The 26,996-nt window shown below is 38.5% G+C and overlaps 1 protein-coding gene across 4 annotated transcripts in view; it reads right to left on the bottom strand.

The window, feature by feature from the left end:
* Nucleotides 1–15,995: 15,995 nt before the first annotated feature.
* LOC119729588 (bone morphogenetic protein receptor type-2-like) overlaps nt 15,996–26,996 on the bottom strand; it is a 28,673-nt gene continuing 17,672 nt past the window's right edge. For all 4 annotated transcript variants that reach the window (XM_038202205.1, XM_038202206.1, XM_038202204.1 and 1 more), the window contains exons 7-9: nt 23,939–24,086; nt 18,583–18,719; nt 15,996–18,150 (exon numbers count right to left, since the gene is read on the bottom strand). In XM_038202205.1, coding sequence (XP_038058133.1) covers nt 16,417–18,150; nt 18,583–18,719; nt 23,939–24,086 — 2,019 coding nt within the window. In that variant the 3' untranslated portion in view covers nt 15,996–16,416. The remainder of the gene's footprint in view (nt 18,151–18,582; nt 18,720–23,938; nt 24,087–26,996) is intronic.

Below are 26,996 nucleotides of genomic sequence, written 5' to 3'. Positions count from 1 at the left end.
ACATATAGGAGTTCTTTTTGAGGCTGTTTCACTCGTTCGATGAACATGGAACCGCCATACCCATCGATGACTTGAGAGAGAGACTTCATCGGTTAGACTCCATGCCAGAAGTAGAAAAACTACGCTTTATCTTAGAACTACAAGACGACGATGGTAAGATATTTTCTAGCTTTTAAAATACACAAAATATATGTGCTAATACGAGCGCTTCACTAAAAAAATACTGAACAAACAAACAACACAGACAGGTAGATAGCAAGCAAGCAACGATTGCACACTTAATAAATACAAATAGAAGTCAAGTTTCAAGACACAATATACGCCTAGGCCTAAAAGTGCTTGAAATTAGACTTTAAAATACGATTTTAAGAAAACTAACATTTCCCCGGAAAAAAATATATAAAGAACATTGTAATTTTCTTTACAGGAAGTGGACTTGTGACTTTCCAAGACCTCCAGATATGTCTACGAATTTGGGCCTTGTCTGTTGAAGAGACCAATCACGTGATCGAGTATATAGATTTTATGCTGGAAACATTACGACTGTCGCTTTTCCATGACGGCGAAGGAGGGCTTGTGGGAATTGACGAGATTTTGCGAGAAGTGTACGAGAGTCAGATTCTGACCATGCTTACAAGGTGATAATTAATTCCTTTCAGTTCAAGCTCAGAGATCATCGTGTTTTTCTTTTCAGTGATTTCGCGAAGAAGCCTAACAATTTTTTTTTTTTTTACTTTTGCTAATCTTTTTCTTATTACCAGATTAAAAGATCACTCACCTACTGATCCCCTCAAGTCTGGTTTCCTGACTTCACATTTGCCAATCGTCACACAAATCTTCTCCTGGAGGTATCTTCGTTATAACCGTCGCAAGGTGCTCTACTGTCTTCTCTACGCACTGATAAACATAGCGCTTGTCGTCAGCAGTGTCTGCTCGCACTGGGGCCATTCGTGCCTCGTCTTAATAGGTAATCATCTAATATCAAATCATCTAATATCAAGTTTCTACTCGCTAAACGGTGTCGGATTTGTTTAGTTACTTCCTAGAAATAGTGAAATACCTTCTTTTCTACTTTTCCAGTGAGATAGGTCTGTAGGCCGACTGTCATCGTTTTTACCCTTTATATACAATTTCACATTTACTCAGGTATATTCTTCCAATGACCCTTAATGGTTAAGAGGTAGTTTAACAATGAATTGAACAGGCAGTTTGTTGTTTGCATTCCTAATTTCATTTGCAAATGCCTATTTTTCTGATAACTTGCAGCCAGATCAACTGGCAAGTGCTTGTATTTCAACACGGCCCTGTCCGTACTCTTGATGCTACGGCACAGTTTGACTCATCTACGGACGACCAGACTGGCCAAATATCTACCGATTGACCAACATGTCCTCCTGCACAAGTCGGTTGGCGTTGTGATCGTCGTGTTCTCATTAACACATACTTTGTGTCACACTCTAAATGCAGGTAAGAACTGCGCATGTCGGTGAAAGCATGGGTAACTTCGTTCGCAGTGAGTAGACCCTGGGCGAGAGACATAAGCAAGCCATAGCGTATTGCTCGAAAGTCACGGGGACGAGGTTGATGCAAGATCCGGCGTAATGTGCTCTAACTGAGCATGCACGCTCGCGGATGGAGGAGTTGTTCAGGGAAGAAAAGTTGATAATTAGATATTTCGCCAAGTCGTAAATTTGGATCTCTTGGAGAATAAATCATTTTTAAGCAGATTGTGAAATCACAGGTTCACACAAACAAACCAATGAAAACTCCGTGTTAAAGTAAAGAGGGACTACTGGCTGTAGTCAGCTGGGTGAAACTTTAACTGTTTTCTGATCAAATCAAACTAGGTGTAGGATTTAGGCCTATACAAGATAATGGGACGTTAGTTAGGTTGTCAGTCTGCTTTAGAGTTGCAATTGTGCAACTACGGACAATTTCATTGAGCTACTAATCGCAGAATGGTATTATTCTGCCAACCACACAAGACTTTTGCTTAACAAAAACAAAAGTTTTATAAAGTTTGACCCCAAAAAATATGAAGGAGCATTTTACTGAGCTTTAGAAGCTGAAATTGGCCCAAACGTACGTCATACGTTTATTAGGGGTAAAACAAACGTTCCTGATTTACACATTTCTTTTCTGTTTTTATTTTTTACCCTTCAAGCCTTGATTTGCAGAAACTCGACGAACTCTCTGCCTTCGTACCTCCTCACGACCAGTTCCCGCGTTGGGCATTTCTTCGGTGCTGCTTACCCAACCGGCTGGCTGCTTCTGGTTACCATTACCGCAATGACAGTGACTTCGCTTGTTTGTGTGCGAAGGAAGCATTTTCAGGTCAGCTTGCTTTCAAGGAATTTGTAACATTATGGTTCATTGCCAGCAAATGGTGGAAATCATGTCATAACCGAGTATCTCCCTTAATAAAAAAAAAATAAAAAAAAGCCACAGTACATGTAGTAATAATATAATTTGTGGAAGTATTTCGTTTGACACGCTGTAGTTTCATAGACTCCATTGGTTGGGGGATCGTTGATAACTTCTGAAATTGCTTAGCCAATACTAAACCGGCTACTTCACTCATTGAGCTAATTTCAGGACCACCTCACACAAGCAGACGAACCTGTACTAGAAATACATACAGCCATAATGATTTACAGTAAATTTCCTGATTTTAATACCACTGCTAATACCCCCCCCCCCAGAAGTGTCTACTTGTTTTACAAAATACAAGCTCACCCGAAAACTGATTGAACATTTAATCCAGTAATCTAAAACAGATAAACTATAACCCCAACCTTCAATACCATATACATAATTATGAATTATCTCTTTGAATTCGTAGATTTTTTACATTGTTCATCGTCTCTATACTGTCTTCCTGATATGTCTCCTTCTCCACACTCCTGACTTTTGGAAATGGATTCTTCTCCCTGGCCTGTTGCTCATGATCGAGAAGGTCTGGTGCTCTGACGTCTCTAAGTGTCTGCTGTACTACAAGTCGAGCATTACGCAGGTTTCTCCTCTCCCAAATGAGGTGCGTATATCAGGCTCCTAAAGGATTGAATTATTTTGTTAGCAAGGTATTATTCTTAATTCAAGCACACACAAAATCTTCTCTCAAATGCGGCAACCAAAAAATCAAAACAAAAGCAAGTGACAAGATTAACTATTGTGTCTTAGTTCGTAAGCTCTTCCCTACAAGTCTGTGGTAGAGAGAAAACCTTTTCTTTAAACGTCTTTTTCGATTCGGTTACAAAGGTTCCCAAGTCGTTTTCTCAAGACAAATTCATTAGGACTTTAACATTTGTCCCCGATTTCAAGTCATCTCAGTTCCAATCTAATGATTTAGTATCAAATATTAGAGTTGTCGCAATGAGGGCGTTGTTTTCATCTTGTTTAAGGTGACAAGACTTACAATCAATCGACCGAAGCGACTTCAGTTTCAAGCAGGAGACTACGTGTATCTACAGCTGCCGGCAGTTTCCCGATTTGAGTGGCATCCGTTCACAATCTCCAGCCCACCAGAAAATAAAGGTTGCAGCAAATCATTCGATTTATAGGACATTATTGAACACTTCTTTAGGGATTTCAGTTTATTATGGTTTATTTTAGGTGTCGTCAATTTGCTAACTTTGTTGCCATTTTGATGATGTAGCCTAGTTTTTTTCCCCAAAGTGATTACATGAGCACAAAAAGCGGTTACTATTTCGGTGTAATTAACACGCGTCTGAAAGAAACAAAAAATGTGTATAAGTTTGAAAAACTTTATCTTACACCTGTTAATTCACAGATTCGTTCACCTGCCATTTACGAACATCTGGCGACTGGACGAGACGTCTAGCAAAACTGCTCTTGCAGTCTGGAACTCAAAAAGTCAAGAAGGGCCGACTCAATACAAACCAACAGCAGGACACGCCGAATACCGCCAAAAGTGGATGGGAAAGAGACAACCCTGCATTCGCGGTAGATGGACAGGAAGTGAGATTTGAGGAAGGTTGCCATGGAGTAATCGAAGAGACGTCATCATCTTATGCAAAGACGGTAATGGCAGCTCACATTATCAACCAAATATTTGATGCTGATCAAAGAGATAAAACTGAGCAAACATATTTTATTGACATTACTCTTAACAGTCCTATTTTTAAGGTAAGGTTTTTGTGTTGTGTTTTGAACGCAAATGCCACATTATTAAATAAAATATCCGTTTAGTTACAACTGAATATGCACAAGTTTTCAGAACGATTTATCACTCACTAAATGCAACCTTTTCGTCGCTTGGTGGCAGCAGCTTCATTTCACGGACTTCTGTGCATGCGCACTCCCTTGCCTAAAAAAAAACCGTTAAATGAATGCGCATGCTCCGAATCCTTGAATAATCTGCCATCTCGCGGTCGGAAGTTTACATTCAATGGGTTCCAAGTTTACTGAATATAAAAACAGAAAATCGATCTCACAAAAATTTGGCCACCACTTTCCTTCCAAATCCATCCAATAACCCATCCCTTCATTGTTATTTAAAATATTTTATCAAACAGGAACGTGTGTACATCGATGGTCCTTTCGGATCAGCAACGCGCCGACTCTATGACGCAGATCACGTGATATTCATAGCGACGGGGATTGGTGTAACGCCATACGCAGCGGTGTTACAAAGTATGTTGGACTACGGAAATGTTGAAGATTCAAATTTGAAAAAGGTAATTGACAAGGAAAGATGAGGTTCCACTTTTTGCGTTTTGTAATCAATGCTTGAATAGGACAAAAGGCTAGTTAATAAAAACAAATGGTGTCAATTCATTTTTTTAAAGTGAGATTTAACCACGTGTATGATACTATAGGCCTAGATACTGCATTGCCATGGAGCTTCTAAAATCTTGTCGTGCATTCTTTTATTTTCAGGTTGACGTAATTTGGATCAACAGGGACGTCGGGAACCATGAGTGGTTTGAAACTTTGCTTTCGAAAATCAAGGAACATCAGGCAGGCCATAGTAGGTCACAGCACCTTCCGCATATTAATCTGCATCTTTATGTGACCTCTGACCCGGTTAAAAATGCAAACGAACCAGCATCCGGTGTTAGGTATGGAAGGCCCGATTGGGAAAAGGTGAAGATGATTTTCTTAAAGAACTTTTCAAGTTTATCTCAAAATATTGCACCAATGTGATTTAAACCGGAAATATTACAATGAAAATTGTGAATTGTGTTTTTTTCTACCGATATTTGCCACTTTTTTTCAATTCACAGTTGTTCGGACAGTTCAAGAAGGAGGGCTTTTCCAAAACGAAAGTGCTTTTCTGTGGACCTGCTTCACTTGCCAAGGTGTTAAAGAAGATTTCCATGGACAATCATTTCCTCTTTCGAAAAGAAATTTTCTAAATAAATGTTTATTATATTAAAGGGAATGTACAACATTTGCTTTTGCTGCAATTTTCAGAAATAAATGGATTTGGAGGATTTATGTTATAGCAAAAATTGTTAAACTAACTTGCTTCACGTTTTGGGTTCGGAGATGCTGGAAATACAAGAAAACCAACCATGTTCTTGTTGTCTGGTTCCCTGACCCCACTAAAGATGAAACGGAGCATTTTATAGACTCTGGGGAATTGTAAGGTCAGAGAATCAGTCTAGCAGGCTTGTACTCCTTCACAGGTGTGTAATCAATTGCAAAGAAAATGCGGAATAACTAAAATGTGAAAAATTAGGAGCAGTTTTCTTTAAAAAAAAAAAAGCCAGTTTTCTTCAACGCTGGTCGGCCGACCAGCGTTGGAAAAATACAAGTTTTCTTGAAAATGTCAGCACACCAGGAGCCACGATTTTACAGGATACTTTAGTTTGTCATTCCCTAACAATCAGTAAGGTATTTCGTGATAATTTGATCATTTTGTTTTTTGATGTTTGCAAATGTTGTATCTTCCCTTTAAAGGCCACGCGATACTTCACGAGAGGGCGCCTGACTAATTGAGTTAGAGATGGCCACGGAGAAGCGCTACATGTTTTATTTACTACTCGCAAATACCACATTATGTATGTTTCTGAACTTGACAACGTACGGGATTAAGGTTAACTCTAAGCTACGTAATAGTACATGTACATCTATACAGCTTCACATTTCAGGGCATTTCATGTGCATATTTCTGGAGAAAATAAGAAGAAAATAAGGACTTGAAGTATACTTCATTTTAACGGATTTTAAGCACTACATGTGTCCAAAACAAAATCACACGTGTATATGCAAAAAAAAAAATAAAAAAAAAATAATGGTTTTAAAATGCCACCACACTTCAAAGACCTTTGAAATGAACAAGGAAAAAATCATACAGGACAGTTTTTAATTACTACAACAGTAAACTAAAATTATTAAATTAAAACATTTACGCCAGTTACACAGAATTTTGTAAAGCCAATCCAATAAAAAAATGGTACCAAAACATCGTCAAATTTTTAGTATTATTATATTTGCATAAAGCGTAGTAAAACCTAAAATTTTTGACGGAATTTCCCCTTTGAATAGCTTATTTGTCCAGAAATCGGTTTGGAATGTGTTCCAGGGCCCTTAAGGCATCTTTCCAGTAACTTTTAAGCAATTTCATTTTTTGGACAAAATTCAAAAAAAGTGCAAAGGGTTTCTCTTACATTTGTAGTCAAATTTGGCCAAAAATTGACTTTTCACCAAACAAGGCAGAAGTTCATCTGGATGCAAGAGGAACATCAATCAGTACTCTAACACGCACAATTTTGAAGATTTGGGCGAAAATCATCCATTTTTTGAGAAAAAGAAATACATTTTTGAGTGATTTTACCTGAAATTTTCGACGGAATTTTCCTTTCTAATAGCACTCTGTCCAGAAATCGATTTGGAATGTGTTCCAGGGCCGTTAAGGCATCTTTCCTGCAATTTTTAAGCAATTTCATATTTTGGCCAAAATTGAAAAAAAATGCAAGGGGTTAACCTTACATTTTTAGTCAAAATTTGCCAAAAATTGACTTTTCACAAAACCAGGCAGAAGTTCATATGGATGCAAGAGGAACATCAATCAGTACTCTTAAACGCACAATTTTGAAGATTTCGGCAAAAATAATCAATTTTTGGAGAAAAAGACATTAATTTTTCGAGTGAATTTTCCTTATATTTTCGACGGAATTTTCCTTCCTAATAGCACATCTGTCCAGAAATCGATTTGGCATGTGTTCCATGGCCCTTAAGGCATCTTTCCAGCAACTTTTAAGCCATTTCAGTTTTTGGCCGAAATTGAAAAAAAATGCAAGGGGTTAACCTTACATTTTTAGTCAAATTTGGCCAAAAATTTACTTTTCACCAAACAAGGCAGAAGTTCATCTGGATACAAGAGGAACATCAATCAATACTCTCACATGCATAATTTTGAAGATTTTGGCAAAAATCATCCATTTTTGGAGAAAAAGAAATACATTTTTTAGTGATTTTACCTGAAATTTTCGACGGAATTTTCCTTTCTAATAGCACATCTGTCCGGAAATCGATTTAAAATGTGTTTTAGGGCCCTTCGGGCATCTTTCCAGCAACTTAAAATCAATTTCATATTTTGGCCAAAATTGAAGAAAAAAATACAAGGGGTTAACCTTACATTTGTAGTCAAATTTGGCCAAAAATTGACTTTTCACAAAACAAGGCAGAAGTTCATCTGGATGCAAGAGGAACATCTATCAGTACTCTAAAACGCACAATTTTGAAGATTTGGGCAAAATCATCCATTTTTGGAGAAAAAGAAATACATTTTGGAGTGATTCAACCTGAAGTTTTCGACGGAATTTTCCTCTCTAAAAGCACATCTGTCCAGAAATCGATTTGGAATGTGTTCTACGGTTCTTAAGGCATCTTTCCAGCAACTTTTAATCAATTTCATATTTTGGCCAAAATTGGAAAAAAATGCAAGGGGTTAACCTTACATTTTTAGTCAAAATTGGCCTAAAATTGACTTTTCACAAAACAAGGCAGAAGTTCATCTGGATGCAAGAGGAACATCAATCAGTACTCTAAAACGCACAATTTTGAAGATTTGGGCGAAAATCATCCATTTTTGGAGAAACAAAAATACATTTTTGAGTGATTTTACCTGAAATTTTCGACGGAATTTTCCTTTCAAATAGCACATCTGTCCAGAAATTGATTTAGAATGTGTTCTAGGGCCCTTCGGGCATCTTTCCAGCAACTTTAAATCCATTTCATATTTTGGCCAAAATTGAAAAAAAAATACAAGGGGTATAACCTTACATTTTTAGTCAAATTTGGCCAAAAATTGACTTTTCACCAAACAAGGCAGAAGTTCATCTAGATGCAAGAGGAACACCAATCAATACTCTAACTCGCACAATTTTGAAGATTTCGGCAAAAATCATCAATTTTGGGAAAAAAAACATTATTTTTTCGAGTGAATTTTCCTGATATTTTCGACGAAATTTTCCTTTCTAATAGCACATCTGTCCAGAAATCGGTTTGGCATGTGTTCAAGGGCCCTTAAGGCATCTTTCCAGCAACTTTTAAGCAATTTCATATTTTGGCCAAAATTGAAAAAAAATGCAAGGGGTTAACCTTACATTTTTAGTCAAAATTGGCCAAAAATTGACTTTTCACAAAACAAAGCAGAAGTTCATCTGGATGCAAGAGGAACATCTATCAATTCTCTAGAACGCACAATTTTGAAGATTTGGGCAAAATCATCCATTTTTGGAGAAAAAGAAATACATTTTGGAGTGATTCAACCTGAAGTTTTCGACGGAATTTTCCTCTCTAAAAGCACATCTGTCCAGAAATCGATTTGGAATGTGTTCTACGGTCCTTAAGGCATCTTTCCAGCAACTTTTAATCAATTTCATATTTTGGCCAAAATTGGAAAAAAATGCAAGGGGTTAATAACCTTACATTTTTAGTCAAATTTTGCCATAAAATGACTCTTCACAAAACAAAGCAGAAGTTCATCTGGATGCAAGAGGAACATCAATCAGTACTCTAAAACGCACAATTTTGAAGATTTGGGCGAAAATCATCCATTTTTTGAGAAAAAGAAATACATTTTTGAGTGATTTTACCTGAAATTTTCGACGGAATTTTCGTTTCTAATAGCACTCTGTCCAGAAATCGATTTGGCATGTGTTCCAGGACCATAAAGGCATCTTTCCAGCAACTTTTAAGCAATTTCATATTTTGGCCAAAATTGGAAAAAAAATGCAAGGGGTAAACCTTACATTTGTAGTCAAATTTGGCCAAAAATTGACTTTTCACAAAACAAGGCAGAAGTTCATCTGGATGCAAGAGGAACATCTATCAGTACTCTAAAACGCCCAATTTTGAAGATTTGGGCAAAAATAATCAACTTTTGGAGAAAAAGAAATACATTTTTGACTTATTTTACCTGAAATTTTCGACGGAATTTTCTTTTCTAATAGCACATCTGTCCAGAAATCGATTTGGCATGTGTTCCAGGGCCGTTAAGGCATCTTTCCGGCAACTTTTAAGCAATTTAATATTTTGGCCAAAATTGGAAAAAAAACCTTATATTTTTAGTGAAAATTTGGCCAAAAATTGACTTTTCACCAAACAAGCCAGAAGTTCATCCGGATGCAAGAGGAACATCAATCGGTACTCTAACACGCACAATTTTGAAGATTTGGGCAAAAATCATCCATTTGGGGAGAAAAGGACATTAATTTTTTGAGTGATTTTACCTTAATTTTTTCATTTTCACCAAACAAGGCAGAAGTTCTGTCCTTTCAAAGGATTGTTGTCAGACTATATCTTCATCTGTAAAGCGGTGACATATGGGAAAGGATCAGGACAAACTTTCACTACAGTAGTTTTTTTGTATAAAAGGCCACGTGATATATCACGAGAGGGCGCCCAAGCGTTTTGGAATCAACACTGAGTTAGAGGCGTCCATAAAGATTTTTTTTTCATAAAAAGGAGCATTACTCTATTTTTTATTTATCCCCCAATAAGGCCCCCAACATTTTTTTTGGAAGCTATGACTGGACTTATTATTTAGATTCTTAGAGTTAATTCTCATTCAATTTTTTTTCAAAAGTCTGGAAGATATCTTTTAAATAATATTATCGCCACAAAAGTTATTATAATAGAACAGTATTTGGCATTCAGTTAAGCGTTGTCAATTGATAATATACACTATAGTTGACCTTTTACGTTCGTTTCCAACAGAAATGAAGACCATTCTTAGAAGGACAAAATACACATGCCCAAGATTATGCTGTGGAGAAGCGCTACATGTTTTATTTACTACTCGCAAATACCACATTACGTATGTTTCTAAACTTTACAACATACGGGATAAAGATGAACTCTAAGCTACGTAATAGTACATGTACATCTATACAGCTTCACATTTCAGGGAATTTCATGTGCATATTTCTGGAGAAAATAAGAAGATAACCAAAGATATTTGACCGATCTTTGTCGAATCTGAAACACAAAAAATAAATCTACAAAGAGGTGACAAGGTTCAATCCTGGCAAACTGACGACAATCTCAAACTATCAAGTCAGGTTTGTCGCTGAATGTGGATGTGAATTCAGCTATGGCAATAAATTACACAATGCAAGGCTGATGGCAGTTGATACCAGACTGGAATAAAGACTATCCGATCACCTGCGTCAGTTTTACAACAAGTTGACGACTGCCCGATACTGTACAAAAACGTAACCATAGTAACATCTTATTAAGCACTATGAATACATTTTACATAAAATGACTAAATGACCAAATCAAGGGATATTTTTTAATGGAAATTAAAACATAAGGATTTAAAGTTTACTTCACTTGAACGGATTTTAAGCACTACGTGTGTCCAACATAAAAGCATACGTGTATAGATGCAAAGAAATATACAAATTAAAATTAATGGTTTTAAAATGCCGTCAAACTTCAAGAACCTTGGAAATGAACGGGGAAAATATCATACAGAAATTAAGCCGTGAACTCAAATTATTAAATTAAAACATTTACGACAATATTACAGTTTTCATAAAGTCAATCAAATAATAAAAAAGGTACCAAATCATCGGCAAATTAGTAGTAGTATTATTTTTTTTGCATAAAACATCGTTAATAAAAAAAAAAAGGAAGAAAAGAAAACAATAAAAAAAGGCCTATACATGTATAAGGTCTGGCAAATTATCAACTCCAATAAAACCGACTTTTTTCCAAACTCTTTTCTCAATTTAAACTTCTGACAAATATTTCTCATTCCAGACTAACTTGACCTGCAAACCAGAAAAAAAATAATTCACGCTTCCAAAAAAAGCTTCAATGCACCCTTGGCCTTCTTAAGACCACATCACAAATTACTCAGAATTTTCTTAAAGTGCTTAGATTTACAGGAAAAAAAATGTCTCTAAAGGGAAGCAAGGTGTATATGGTTTAATTTAGCAGTTGGTGACTTGCATCTTGAATAATTCCGTTCAGGGTGATGCTTTCCGAAAAGGTTGTGTGTTTTTTGGCAGGTTCCTGAATGTGTTGTGTCAATCACAGAGCATTGACACCTGCGTGTTACACTATGGCTTCATACACAGATACTGAAATTTGTATCCTTGTCAAGTCATTTCTTTGTTTTCGTGTACTAAAGTTTTCAAGTTTGAGAGTGTAGTTTCAAAATGCTCCTACTTTAACCAGAATTACTTTCCTGGGCTGAAATTCGGACATTCAATTCCTTACATAAAATACTTCAATTTGCGACAAATCAACATACCTTGGAAATTCCTAGTTTTTGAGTAAAATCCACATATCTATTTCGTGATAACCTTGTGGAGACGTACATTGTATTCACCTATGGAAACCGCCCTGTGGAGACGTATACAATCTTTTGTTCCCTATTGTGCACATGTCTCCAGAGGGTACCGTGTACCAGATCAAGAATATGCATACATGTATTTACACGTACATGTACTCCATCGAACACGTTCCTATTTTCTAAAACAAGCCTTAAAGGTCACAGAGCTTGATGCAGCAAATCGACAAGTGGAATATAGGAATTGTCAACCTTACAAAAACTACTGCCAAACAGTTTTTTTTTTTTAGTGTGACATACACAGGTTATTAGAAAAAAGCTTGTCTTACAAATGCACACATTGCATATGTGGAATACTGATAGCAATTGCTTTACAAATGATGCAAAAACTGACCAATAAAAAAAGCAGGTTACTCAAATGAAATGGAAGTGTCCAATTAAAAAAAAAATAAGCACTCAGATAATTGGTTGAATGCAACATTCACGAAGTGTACTGTGACTCACATAAGCCAACTTACAGTCAGACAATCGAACAAACGGATGTGCATATACATGTGTATTACTGTGAAGTGCTTATATTTAAACACAAACCCTTTCCCACAAAACCCAACGAGAAATTGGGAGGATTTTGTAGGATTGGGGAAGGTTTATCTCGGCAACTGTTGCTTTACATGGAAAGAATACATCAATATACCATTATTTTCCTACAAAGTGAAGGATTCTGCAGCACTCCAAAATTTGGTCACCACTTCCCCATAGATTCACTTCGCTTCAAAAGTAAAGATAGAGAGTACCAGTTCTTTTTCCTCTTTTTTTATCACATGGTGACATTTTTTCTTCACATTTATTTTTATTTTACAATTTCACTTAGACCAATCGCTGTCTGTACATTTCCCATGAATAATGAATACACACAACTGTGTTGATATACACTGTGAAAGGCTATGATACACATTATACAACCATTGCACAAATAATTTGCCATCTCTGTCCCAAACTTAAGTTCAAATGTAGCGCCATTTTGTGCTGGTCCCAGAGGGCTCGCCTAGAGTCATCCTCTTTTCACCTATCTCACCGACTGACTCCCTCACTGTCGCTCATGAGTCGCGCATGAGTCGCGCAGTGCTCTCCATAATAGAATTACCTCACAACGCCAATGAATGGGCTAAATCCAGTCCATGGTGAGCACACTTCAAGTGAGCGAATTTTTTTTTGTTTGCAGCATACATAGTTTTTTAACCAATCACATCACACACCCTTAGATGAATATTTATCACTCTACGTGGATTAAAGACTCTTAGGTTCTCGTAGTGTTTGCCCTTCAATTAAACTTATCCTAACCAATAAAAAAAGGAATACCATGAAAAAGGACATGGGTTCGAACCACAGATCTTGCGATCCATAGTTCATTCCACTATCCACTAGGCCACTGTTGCAGCTCAACGAAAGCCTTCGTTTGAAATGCTGTAATGTACGTAAGCATGAATGAGTAATAGCAATGGTGTGACTTCATTGTTATTTTCTTATGAATAAACATCGAACTAGCTGAATAATCATGCTCCGTTGACGATGTGTGCTGCAGATAAAAACACCGCTTCCAGTGAATAGCCATTCGGAATCAATTGGAAAGAATTCTGTGCACTCTGGGACCAGCTCTACTAGACTTGCCTTGTCCTGCTTACTTCTCCAACCAGAAATTCCAAATTTTAGACATTCTTTTTTTAAATCTTAATTGTAGTCAATTTACATTTCCCATCCCCTCTGACGTACAATTCGTCAATTTTGAGGTACATGTACAAACATGTGAATACACTTCACATAAAACCCCAGTAATTTACATAGTCAAAACTACTGGCACCACAACACGTATTTACATCAGTTACTTTACTGTTCTGAAAATCAATATCAAAAAATCAATAAAATACTACTGTCAAATGTAATATTAAAGTAGAATATACACTCTGCAATTTGGAACGTTTTCCCAACACCCTACAGAGGTGCAAGTTATATATGCAGCATCATGCATATATAAGATAGCCTCACATAAATATCACAGAAATACAATGATTATTCATCCTGACCCTCCTCAATCCTCCAAAATCAACCCTGGACTTTTGGAGGATTTTGAGAATTGAAATGTGTTGCCTTTGAATACCGGTTGATTTTGGATGATGCATTGCATAAAGGCCTTAACCCTAACCAACTCCAGACAATCCACCCCCCCCCCCCCCCCCCCCATTTTGGGGAATTTTGGCAGATAAGCCATTTGGAGCAGTGACCAAAACAAGGAAGAAAACAGATGATTTTGGAGAAATGAAGCAGTATCAAGTGTTTAAACAGAGGCAGTTGGAGGATTTAAGGAAAAGCGCCTAGGGGGTTTGTTAAAAGCATGTCAACAATTGGAATTCATCTAATTCCCTCGTGACCAATGGACAAAATTCATCTCCTGAGGGCCAGTAGGACGACAGTAGGGGGCGTAAATATGTCAACCCTTCGCTTTTCCTTGCTAAATTTTTACTGCACTACAATTGCTAGGTATTTCAGCGTGTGACAGTCCATTTTCCACAGTAGTTTTTTGTTAAATGGCAAGACCGTCTTCAAGTGAAGAAAACTCCCAAATTTGACCCTTCAAGAGGTTTTCTGTCGTGCTCCTTCACCAGAGGTATGCGACCCAAAAAAATAGGGCATTCTTTTCCCAATTTAGGCACACAGAGAGTCAGTAGCAAGTTGTTATAAGGTGACTGTTTCATTTAGGCCACATGGTGCCACCTATAGACTCCATGCGCGTGTATCCCCCCTCTATTGTTAGCAAAGGGAGAGGCAGAGGGACAGCCTGGGATCATGGTGCGTGTGCCCTTGGGCAAGGCACTTTGTCACTCATTGCTTCTCTACGCCCAGGAGTAAATGGGTACCTGTGAGGGTAGAGATGGTTATTGCGATAGATTTTAGCTGCTTTGCGGCGAAATAGCAGAATCTAGCTGTATACTCCCCAGGGAGCTGAGATTGTCTTTGGAAGGTTGCATTGGCCTAATGAGCAGGGTAATAATGATGTAGTGTCTTGAGCACCAATACTGGTGGATACGTGCACTTTACAAATACACATTACTATTTGTATTATTACTGTTTATGCACAATTTCCATGGTTTTTGCATGGAGGGCGTACATACATGATAATACAAGTATATTGTCGGAGCGTTAAGCCATGAGCCAGTAAGTATGGACATAGCCAGGCGGCCCGGGGCCAAGTACAGATCATGAATACATCAATCTAGCAGCAATAAAAGCTGCGGCCGGCAGTTACCGAAGGCCCCCCCAAAAAAGTCTCTGGTTTCTGGTATGGAGCTTACCCAAAAAGTGGTGCGGCGATGCGGCTTTTTTTTTTTTTAACCTGATTTTTTGCTTCAAATGTCGGCTGATGACTGCAAATGGTGCCCGACTAAACTTAGTGCAAATATATGGGAGTCCAGAGAGGCCACATAAAGCTGATTCTCGACCATAACCCAATCTAAAAACACGTTAAAATTGTGCAGCAGCAGGATTCCAGTCAAACCAGTGAGTTTGGCGGTTTTGAGACATCATCTTTCATTGAAAAAAAAACTTTTTCATCATACGGCGACGCGCGCGCATACCAGAAACCGGAGACTTTTTTTGTTTGGCCTAACCTCTACTTTTCTAAACAGATAACGCTTGTATAAAATTTCCATGTTTTGGCACTGAATTATCGACGTAATTTTAAATTAAAACCATTTATCACATTTCAAAACTGCTGCTTTATCAATCGAATTAAGTTACAATTTGTCAGCCTTGATACTAAAAAAACAAACCAACATTTTGTATGAGTTGAGTACAAGGTGCAATTCAAAACGCACTTGCAAATATCAAATGTCAAATCGAGACAATGTACAGAATATCATCATTACAGGTGAATATATACATTTGCAGTCCCGTTGTCATGGTAACCACCATCCTTCATTCAGGGAAAGGCATGTGCAGGGGTACATGTATAATGGTGAACAGAAAGCAGTTTGCACTTTAAATCTTTCATGAATCAGAAATTTATCCCTCAGGGGGAACATTCAACGATTTCTATGCAAGTGAAATGAAGGTGGATGGTCTTATACAAACCTCTATATAAAGAGCTGTGACAGATTCTTTGCTGAAGTACATTTTATAGCCTTCATTTTATGTTAACGCAATGCATTTTTCATTTTAGTTTATTTGACCGACGTATTATGTTTATTGTCGACGTCACTATGTTATCAATGCTGAACAAATACATTGGGACACAACAGACAAACAAATCTGTCTCTGGTTTACACGCTATTAACTCTTGAAATTAAAATTTTGATGGCTCCTCTAGATCAAGGCTAGAGTGGTTTTTTCAAGGTCTTTTGGGGTGATTTGAGGACACTTCGTCACCAGGATAAGATTGAACAAATAAGTGGATTAGAGCTGGGTTTCTTCACATTATATTTTATGTGACCTCGCTCTAATATGAAAATATTAAACCAAGATGATACTGGCTTGTGAGGAACAAAATGCTTGTGAAGCTTCCATTTCTAAAATAACACAAAGGAATCTTTTGGATTTAAGTTACAGATCGCCTTGGTTTAAATGCTTACATCACTCAGAGATTTGACTCAAACACACGAGACCTGGTAGTTAGCTCTGGGTCCGTTCTCCATTCCCGTCTTCCCTGGCCCGCCCCACTGCAGATTGTCCCCGCCCAGCTGGAAGGTATTATCTGCGGTGGGCACAGCATGCCGGTTGACGGCAGACGTCGTACCGTTTGTGACGTGTTTACCAGGCTGCAAGGCATGGCCATTCTGTGTCAACAACGGAGTACCGTTACACTGGTCCCCGGAATTGTTGTTAGCACTGTTCTCGGATGAGTCGCTAGCCTGGTCAGATTCCGGAGAGCCGTCATCAGACGACACGCTGCCCTGGCTCTTCCCGTTGTAAACGGAGAGTTTCTTTGAGCCTGCTATTCTATAGGGTGTGACTTTCCTTTTCGTCTTCTTGGAGTCCATATTTACACCGCACTCTTTGGATTTGGAGTTCCCATTCAGGAGACTCCCAGAGTCTGACTCGTCGTTTGATTTGTCTCCAACTGACCAGGACAAGGGCCTGGCGTTGGATGGGTTTGTCTCAGAGGGTTGCACCCTGGCTCTGCAGGTCACTTTGGGTTCTCCGGGTTTGTTCTTACAGTGGGTACCATTGGTCGCCACTTTGACCGGGTGACACTGGGTGTCAACGCTGTCCATTTTGGCAATACCTGTCTGGACTTTAGTGGTCGGGCCTGAATCCGGGATGTAAACTGCCACCAGCTTTTTCTTGGACCCGTGGCTGTTGGTTGGCAGAGGAAGGGTGTTGGGTCGCCGGCTGTGATCCGACTCGCAGCTGTTTGCTGACCCCTCGGATAAGGTAGAATGGAGGCTGCTGCAGGATCCGTTACTGGAGGAGTTGTCAGACGAGGACGCCTCCATTTCTTTAGGAGGGAGGTTTTGTTTCGGGCTGGTGACGGGAGCTTGCTCAGCAGCCCTGGCTTGTTGACGTTGCTTGTTGACGTCAGGCTTACCCGGTCGTGACTCGCTTCCTAAGTCGGTCAAAGCGTGGTGGGGATGAGTATGCGCTCTGGCTTCATTCACGGTCATCTGACCCCAGACCGGCAAGCTGGTTGGTCGGTGGAGATTGTGTCGTTTGCTCCAGACTCCAAGATTATCGGTCATCTGGTCCCCAGCAAGGCTTGGTCTCATCTCATGCATGACCAGAGGTTGGCTGGGGGAGGTGTTAGGCTCGCTATACCCGTACCCTTCGGAGCTCTCCGTAGGGGTGCTGTACGGACGACCGTACTTGAGGTCGGAGGTGAACCTCTCAATGTTCTCGTCGGAGTAGTGCAGGTTCTTGGGGTCAACGTTGGGCGCAATGGTGGACAGGTCGATCAGGTTGAGATCCGACTGAGCGGAGAGGCTGGTGCTGATGGTGTCTGGCGACAGAAGCCTCTGCCGCTCATTCTTCTCAATGACGGAGCCTGTCGGAGCACAGCGCATCCCAAACCCGCCCTCTGGGCCCTCCCCCGTCATGGCGTGGTCAGCGTGAGAGTGGGGCTGCGACAGATGGGAGGTCACTGCACCTGAATCCACCGTGGCTGTGGTGGCAGTCCCTGGACCATGGTCTGGATGACCTCGAGTATGGGTTATCGTGGCTGACGTCATCCCTTCAGAGGTTGGGTTGATTGTGGGGCTGACGGTGTGGTGTTTGTCCCACAACACCATCAGTTCAATGATGCGTTCCTCCACACACAGGGCAGTCAAGCGGGCCTCCGAGTCATGATCCCAGCAGTCTTCTATTGTCTCCTTCAAAGAACGTAGTGCCTAAAGAAAAAAAAATGTCACAAAAATAGGATTCTTGACATACTAATTCTTTATTTATTCGAAGATTGAGGGGAGTTTGAATAAAGAATTCCAAATTGCGTTCCAAACTGAAGTTGTCAACAAAAGCTATCCCATGCTGACTGGCTTCTAAAGTGACAGTTACTATTACTGCACACAAAACACTGTGTGCGTGAAGCTAAACAAAAAACAACCCAATGCTATGAAACATAACAAAAAAATCTTTGCTTTATCAATTTGTAAAATCTGCGTGAAGTGTTCACAAGCTTGGCAACAAGAGTAACAAAAAAAACTTTTGTGGTATTAAAAAGATTTTGCCATAAAACAATTAACAGTTTCTGTGAGATTGATCTGTGGACAGAGAAAATCGCGATGAGAATGTCCGTTGATTTAGACTGATTGATTTGCCGGTACCTGGTTATTCTCCTTCCACGCGTCTGGGAAAGCAGGTCGTTTTCGGCCTCTAGACACGTGCACCTGCATGTCTTCAAACGTTGGGTGTGGGCAGAGCTCATCGGAAAAGGGCAGTTTGTAAGGAGGAACATCGCCACCTGCGATGCAAACAAAAGACAAAAAGGTCACGGTGAATCTGTGGTTTTTAAGACAAAATACTGATTCCAAAGGTATGCACCCAGTTTAAGCACTGTCGATATCAGAATTTTAAATAATTGATATATTGGCAATCAAATACATGTATTGAGAATATTGGATATACCGGTATCGATTATCCCATGTAAAAGTTGAAGACCATAAAGATGACACTTTTATTAAAAAAAAAAAAAATTAAGTCCCACTTTTCCATGACTTTCTCTGGAGCATCTAAAAATTCAGAGCAAAAAAAAAAACCCAAACAAACAAAAAATAATGACCCACCCACCCTATTGTTTTGTTCAGTGTAATTGGAAACACATTTTTTATTCATGGCCTTATGCTTTATAAATTCTTTAGTAATTGAATATTTAACTCAAAAGAATCCCGATACCCCAAAATTCAACACCAGATTTAAAAATTTACATGATTTACAAATTTTACATTTACAAGATTTTGAAAATTCAATACTGTTATTTTACAGGGGGGGGGGGGGGAGGGGGGATCGGTGTCTATTGAAAACACACTTGCCAGTGGTTTAATGCAAAGCGTTTTTCTCATTTACATAATAGACTGCAAAATAAACTAGCGATATGATTAAGTGGTTTTTCTTTTCACACTTGAAACTGTGACTCAGCTTATTAACCACGGGACACTGTTTTTCCAAACATTTGTCTCGGGCTGCACAGACAATGAACATCGCATCCCATTACATGTACGCAGAATGCATGCCATCAATCACTGAATGTCATTACCATAATACAAAAGGACCATGTACAAAATCCATGACAAAAATGTTTTTGAAGGTATTATGGTTGAAACACAGAGTTAATCTAACGTACTAATTGTTGCTGTTTCTTGACAGGTTTTATTAAATCAATTTTTATTTTAGAGAAATGTTATAATTTTTACCCAAATTGCCCTGATTAAGCTTTTTGGGACGATACATGCATCAAATTCAAGCATTTCAAATCAATTGTTAGGGAATTGCCTTTTTAAAGCTTTTTGGGAAGATAGTTAAATTCAAACACTTTAATCGATTTGTAAGGAATCTTGTATGCTCCGTTAAAAAAACAAAATTAATCTCAGATTTAAAAATCAAACTCAGATTTCTTAGTTTAAAACTGAACAAACCAATCATTCCTGTTACCCTATTGCCAATATTTTGTAATGAAATGTAACTAAAAAACCTGCATGTACGTGAATCTAAAGACACACGTACATGTACATGTACAGGTACGTATCTAAGTCATTTTAAAACCTTTTAAAACAACCCTTCCCACCACACACATCGAAATCCAAAAAAAAAAGTAATGCATGTATGACTTAAATCCTAAAATGATTATTTATGTTCTTAGAGTAATGCTAATCAACAGGTACATACACACGTAGGTATCCGTGCGATTTACATGTACCGCGTTGGGGGGCATTTGGTCCTCTCTGACACAGCTTAGCATCATATCCGGACGTTAGTCACTGAGTGAGTCAGACTGCCACACTTGGCGTAAACACACGCATACTGTACCAGCAATAAGCTGGCTTACACCTGCTGGTTTATTACGAGCCTTTTTCCCATTCTTACAGGTGCTACTCAATCAAGATGTCTTTTTTTGTCTTCTGCCAGGTGGTTGGTCTATGTAATAAGGAAGTGGTACTATCCTTTCCACATGTATGTATCTGCCAACGCTTGATATTTGTCTCTTTTGGGGGGGGGGGGTTCCTTTATATTCTGTTATCAAAGCCTCTGCATTCGTTGGAGTTGATTCACAAAACTTCTAATTCTTCTCCAAGAATGCTTGGAGCACTGTGTTACACTCAACTGTTTAGGATTTCAAGTGCAATACAGGTGTATATTTGCTACAGAAAAGTAAACCTCATTCACTATCAACATGTTACATGATATGACCAATCCAATGGTGACTCACGTTACATTGAGAGGGGGTATTCCATCAATTCTGTGCTGGTATTCTATAACGTGTATAAAGTCAGAGTATTGAGGATGGGTTTTGTGAACAGAAGATCCCTTGAAGTTAAGTGACTAAGCTACCAAAAGAAAAAGTCAACAAAATCAACTTATGTTGCTTTTGCAAGAGGTTTTTTATCGGTAACTCGCTTTACAAGAACAGGACATGGGCAAAAATTTTAATACCCTGCATTTGAAAATTTCCTCAGGCTGTGCACTGATGGAAAATCTGTTTATAAGGCCCTCTCATCATGAGGGTATAAGCTACCGGTACACTTTCAATTATTAAATAATAATGGGTCATAAAATATCTAGAGGGGTATATTTTGGCACCTCACTATTACAGTTTGTCCGACCATCTTTGGTAAACTTAAATCATATAAGAAACTAAAAGTTAAACGAAAACCTCATTTTGCTTAAAAAATGAAATTTTCTCTCTACCTTAAAAGCAAGAAGTCATGACAACACTGGCATTTTGTATGTAAAAATAAAAGCCAAAATTACTACTCAAAAAATCCAACTTTTTAGCCCCAAAAATTTGGACAAAAGATACCATATTCCATCTCACTACCATATCACTCAAATGAAAGGTCTTGTTGTCCTTTTTAGTTTGATACCACAAATAATTTTGAGGTTGGATGCTTTCATTTTTGAAAATGTAATAAATTATAAATTTTTCAGCCACGTCCACATTCTCATGGAATTGCCCATATGTATGTACACCATCTTATACCCTAGCTGATTTCTTTGTAAATTTTAGACTAATTTTTTTTATATGTTTTTTTTTTTGGGGGGGGGGAGGAGTGAGGTTTGCAAAAGGAGAGTAGATACATATATAGCTGACAGTGACAAGCCTACTTTAATGTCAAGTCGAGCACAATACATCAATCATTTGACTCAAGACATCCTGTTCTGATAAATGTCAGTCAGACAAATAGACTTCACAAGTCTAACCATGCCTTCAAACTCTGGCCACTTCTTACTTCCCTCTTATCACAGGGAAATTGTCAATCAACCATATCTTGAGCGAGTGGGGGCAGTGTAAGGACATCATTTTGGGGATATAATCAGACGTGAAACAAAGATTATTGACGTAAGTTTACACTTTGCCACAGCTCAAAAATTACATTTTTCCAATCCTTGATCAAAAAACAAAACCACCAAATTATTATGAAATACCTTGCGTGACTATAAGTGAATATTAGTCTCAAGCATCCTGTGAAATCATGGCACCTGGTCTGCTGTCATTTTCAAGAAAAGTGGAAGTTTTGTTCAATTTCTGGTTGGCCGACCATCGTTGGAAAAAAACTTGAAATTTTTTCAAACACTGCCCACAAATTGTTGACCTCAACTTCTGTTCAATCGATTATGCAGATAACAATTTGCAAAATTCAAACACGGGGGTCTGTAAGTAATTTAGTCAGTGTTTGGTACCAAGATGTTTACAGAGAAAGTGAACGTGGACTGGTGAAACTTACAAGCTCTTTAGGAGGGCCTTCCTGTGTCAAGTATTGTGAAGCTTCTGTCCAGTAAAGGTCATTGGCAAGACCTTTACTGGACAGTAACAACAACTGATGCCTTGTGGTTGACGTTGGATAATTGGGCTCCGAGGCACTTCCTGTATTTACTCCACAGCGTGCCAACACAAAGACTTAGTGGGGAAATGGATTTGTCGGGTCAAATCCTTTCGGATTACTATCGAAATAAATGGATCTAGAGAGGACATCTTTAAGTCAACAACAAGAGTTGTCAGGCGCCTCAGAGGGGGTGTCATATTACAAGTTTTTGTAATTGGTGTGAATGCTGCACTTGAATGTGAAGATTTTTACCAAGGGGGTGATGCTAAACTGTTACGGAGATTGAGGACGGAAATTTATGTTTGGTTTTGGGAGAGAAAGGGACAGAGGTTTCAACTGAGGAAGGTTGTGCTTTTCCTCTTGTTGAAGCATATGTGGCAACTAGATTGACAATTCTGTCTTGACTCCAAGTTTCAAATTCGTCAACTTCACAGTTCTTGAACAGACTTTTCCTTAAAGATGCTACTCAAGCACAGAGATGAACCAAAGACCACCAAAATAGAAAAAAAAAGTGGGATATGTATCTGCAACCTTCAAAATACTGTACAGAATCTTTCAATTCAAACTGAGGAAGGTTGTGCTTTTCCTCTTGTTGAAGCATATGTGGCAACTAGATTGAAAATTCTGTCTCGACTTCCAAGTTTCAAATTCGTCAACTTCACAGATCTTGAACAGACTTTTCCTTAAAGATGCTACTCAACCACAGAGATGAACCAAAGACCACAAAATAGAAAAAAAGTGGGATATGTATCTGCAACCTTCAAAATACTGTACAAAATCTTCAACTTCATCAACAAGCTCTGCATGTACATGTACATGATCCTAGCTCTAAATGTTTGTTCTACGTGCAGACCTTTCAGTGTCCCATCTACATTTGTATATTCATGTCTAGACAACTCTTATCTTGTTTACGATAGAGATCATACCCACTTATTAGTGAGACCTTGAAACTGGCAGCATGGACTTCACTCGCAAAAGATCCAATATTTAGAAACATAGCAATACAAGAAACCATACAGGAAATGAACTACATCCAAACTCAAATTATCAGTTTGCAAACTCATGGAAAGTTTGGTGGCTACAGCGATTAGGTAAGGTCACGAAGTTCCTCAAAATATTCAGGAATGGGGCTTTTTGCGTATAATCTCGGAAACTGGTTGATAAAACAACTCAATATTGTCCAAACAAAGAGGGAAAATCCTGTAGCTCCAAAACACTGAATTTTCAAAATCTTCTTTGAATAACTGCCATTTACAGTTTGAACGCAAAACGGACCAAATGGTAATATGCGCTTTATAAGAACAGATACCACAGGCATGCAACTGGGAATTTAGAAAAAACGAGGAAATTCCAAACTACACAAGATTTTGTACAGTAATTTTCAATTTGTAATGGCATTCATGAGAAGTAAAAAACGAGGAAATCAGCGGATCCGAGGAAAAGTTGCATGCCTGATACCAGCGATTAGATATTATAAGTATATATTCCCTGGAAATTGTAAAAGATTTCCAAGGCAAGTTTTAAAAGAATTCAAGGCAAATTTTAAAAGATCCCCGGGAATGTTTCCACAAGCACAGGCCTATTTTTGAAGAGGGTGGGGGGGAAGGGGGGGGGGGGTAGGGAAGGGGGTTAGCAGGATTACCTGGGTATAACTCGCTGCATCTTGTGCCAATCTCCCACAAGACCAGACCCAAAGCATAGATGTCCACCTGTTTGAGGGCCGACTCGCAGTCCCGTAGATTGACAGCTCCATCCAGGACCTCCGGTGACATGTAGCGCACCGTGCCGACCTGAGCAATGTCAGCGGATTAAACAAACAAAAAATAAAGTGTTAGTATTCTTTTGATTTCGACTTAGCAAAAAGACTTAAGTGGTGTTTGTTTTGCACTATAGGTGTTTGAAGGGCACTTTCTATATTTCTTTAAAGGGAGGGTAGAGAAAATTGGCTAGAATTCCAAACTGAAATCCTTTACTGATTTTATGTTCTCAGATTCATAACCTGAGCCATTTCCTACTTAAGTTAATGAGTGTTTTCACTGTATACTGCATGGACAAAAAGTATCTGTTTTGTTCACATTTTTACTGTCCAGCAAATTTCAATAGATATTTGACACTATCGGTACATGTACATCCTATATCTTCATGTCCTACTCGCCCCATGTCATTGAAATAGTGCAAGCAGCAATTAGCAATATTGTGCCTAATGGAAATTGTCAGCATAGACAACTATAAGCCTAACAATGCCTGTAGAGAAATCTAACATACACTAGTCTTTTTCTTTTAAAAAAAGGAGAAACGTTGTTCTGTTTTGATAAGTACTGTAAATGCCATGGGACATTACCAGACACCCCCGACAATCAGCATAGTGCCTTTTGTGAGAGCATTCCTCTTCCAATAATAACATTCATGTGAAGCGTTCCTTTCAAAATAACATAGACCCTGACCTCATAACCACATGGGAATGTTTTATGCTGATGGTGCTATGTTTGAATTCACATTCAGAACATACACTGTAAGAACATCATACTGTACATGTACAGTGTTCATTCTTGTACATTTGTCAATTATTTTATGCAACACCGAGCACCTTTTATAAAGCGTCCATGAAATGAATTTCACACTTGAGCAAATTTGGAGAAACTATCCAGTCCTCTGAAATGTATCGAAACTATGAGACATCCCTTTTGGTAATTTTTTTTTTTTTAAAGTGCACTGTTTTTTAAACATTTAAAATGTTTCATGCTTTTCATGACAACTGAGGGCGCTGTTGCTGTGATGTCACTTTAGGAACACAATCTTCAAATTAGTGTTTTTCTCTTCAAATTGTAAACCCAAAATGCTGCTTATTGAAAGCATTTGTGCATAATGTTATCTCATTGCCTTACTGTCATATACTGAATCAACGAGACCCACTGAAAGCAGAAAAACAACCAAAGCAAACCCCTAAAAAATTTTGTGACTTGTTTATGCTGAAGCAGATGTGAAACTGAAGTTTCTGCCTTGAATGACATCACAGATTTGCTCATGAATATGTAATTTTTCATTAGCATAAAAGCCAAAAAAGTACCCCCCCCCCCAAAAAAAAAAGCTCTTAAAATGGCAATATGAAGATGACAAATAAAGTTAAATGGGACATAAAGGTACATTTTGAGGATTGCATTAAAACAAATTTCATTACATAAGACCCTTAACGATTTGAAACTGCTTATATTGTCCAAATAAACCAAATAAAAAAATACCCGGACACAGCAGAAATACGCAGATACAGATAAGTGTTTCCTAAAATACTACTACCGAAATCCTTTTCCTCGTCATTCTGGTAGGGACTATCGATTCAAATAATTCAAAAGTACATGTAATTCCAGTGTCCCCGACACAAAAGTATACAATAACACCTGACTAGTCTGGTTTTATTTCCATCAACGAAACTGTAATTTTGCCTGAAGGTTGATCATAATAGCCTCAAATCTTTGTGTGTGCAGACCCAATATGCAGCCTTCTTCAATAGAGATGTTACACAATTTGGTCACATGTCAGCCAAACGAGGCAGTACTGCCTGTATCACCCTGCACCATGGCTGCCTAGGGCAGGTCAAACCATCAAGGTCAATAACAAAGGCATTTAAGCTGCCCTGGCTTCCAAGGTAGGGTCAAGTTCTCTTTCTCTTTTTTTTGTGCAATAGTATGAGTAAGCAAGCAATGCTACTGTCCTTGACCTTAAAGGGATATTACCGCCTGGAATACGCTCAATTGAGCCACAAAATGCATTTTAAACGAAATTATATTAAATGAAAAGATCATTTAAAGTAGATATGAACGTCCACATAACCATCCTTTAGAAACTGGGCATTTTTGTGTTATTCTTGCGAGAACCACTCGAGAACAAATTGGGTTGGTTTTTTTGGGGGGGGGGGGGTTCACAATTTTGTCCCTAAAAATCGAGCTGTTCAGTGTTAGCTTTGATTCCAGCAGCACAGTGGTCACCTTCTGCGGACGTGCATAAAGAAAGAACATTTGTGTATTGGTGCTGTGGGTAATTTATGTGACACACACAATGTGTATCATACATTGAATGAAAACGACAGGAAATACGTAACATGCATGCTCCGTTGGTCCGATGTTAACAACCAAGTTTTTTTTTCTTCATCTTTTCTCCGGAACGGTAAGACACATTAGGTTAGTTTCCTTTCAACTAGACCTTTAAAATACTATACAAGTAAACAGTCCAAAACATGAATTTTTCAGGGATTTCAGGCCGTAGTGCCCCTTTAACCCTTTTGGATTCCTCAAACCCCATCAGGTGGTTTGAATGAGAAATGTAGGAATGAGAAAGAGCCCAGTCATTCTTACTTTACGTGAGATTGAATTTTTAGTATGACTTTGAGGATAAAAAAACGAAGACAACTGCTGGAAACTAATTACTGACTGAATTGATCAGAAATATAAAACCACAACAAAATTAGAGGACCTAGCGTTAGGCCCTCTATGTTTTGGACAGTTTTGAGGACAAAGAAAATACTATTATCTCCTCGCAGTAAGACTTTGGAAGACTCCGGGAGGATGCATTGGGGTTGATGGATAACCAAAGTTTGATCTATTTTGGTAATTAACTCTGAAAATCAATGAAACGGAATATGCCACATGTATCTGTATATGGACCTAAAGAGGCTGAAATCTCTCCCGAGACTAATTTTGTCATTC

This window comes from Patiria miniata, unplaced genomic scaffold, assembly GCF_015706575.1.
Source record: "Patiria miniata isolate m_02_andy unplaced genomic scaffold, ASM1570657v1 HiC_scaffold_21, whole genome shotgun sequence".
Taxonomy (NCBI): Eukaryota; Metazoa; Echinodermata; class Asteroidea; order Valvatida; family Asterinidae; genus Patiria; species Patiria miniata.
Note: the sequence above shows the minus strand (reverse complement) of the source record. Positions and strands in the feature narration are given on the sequence as shown.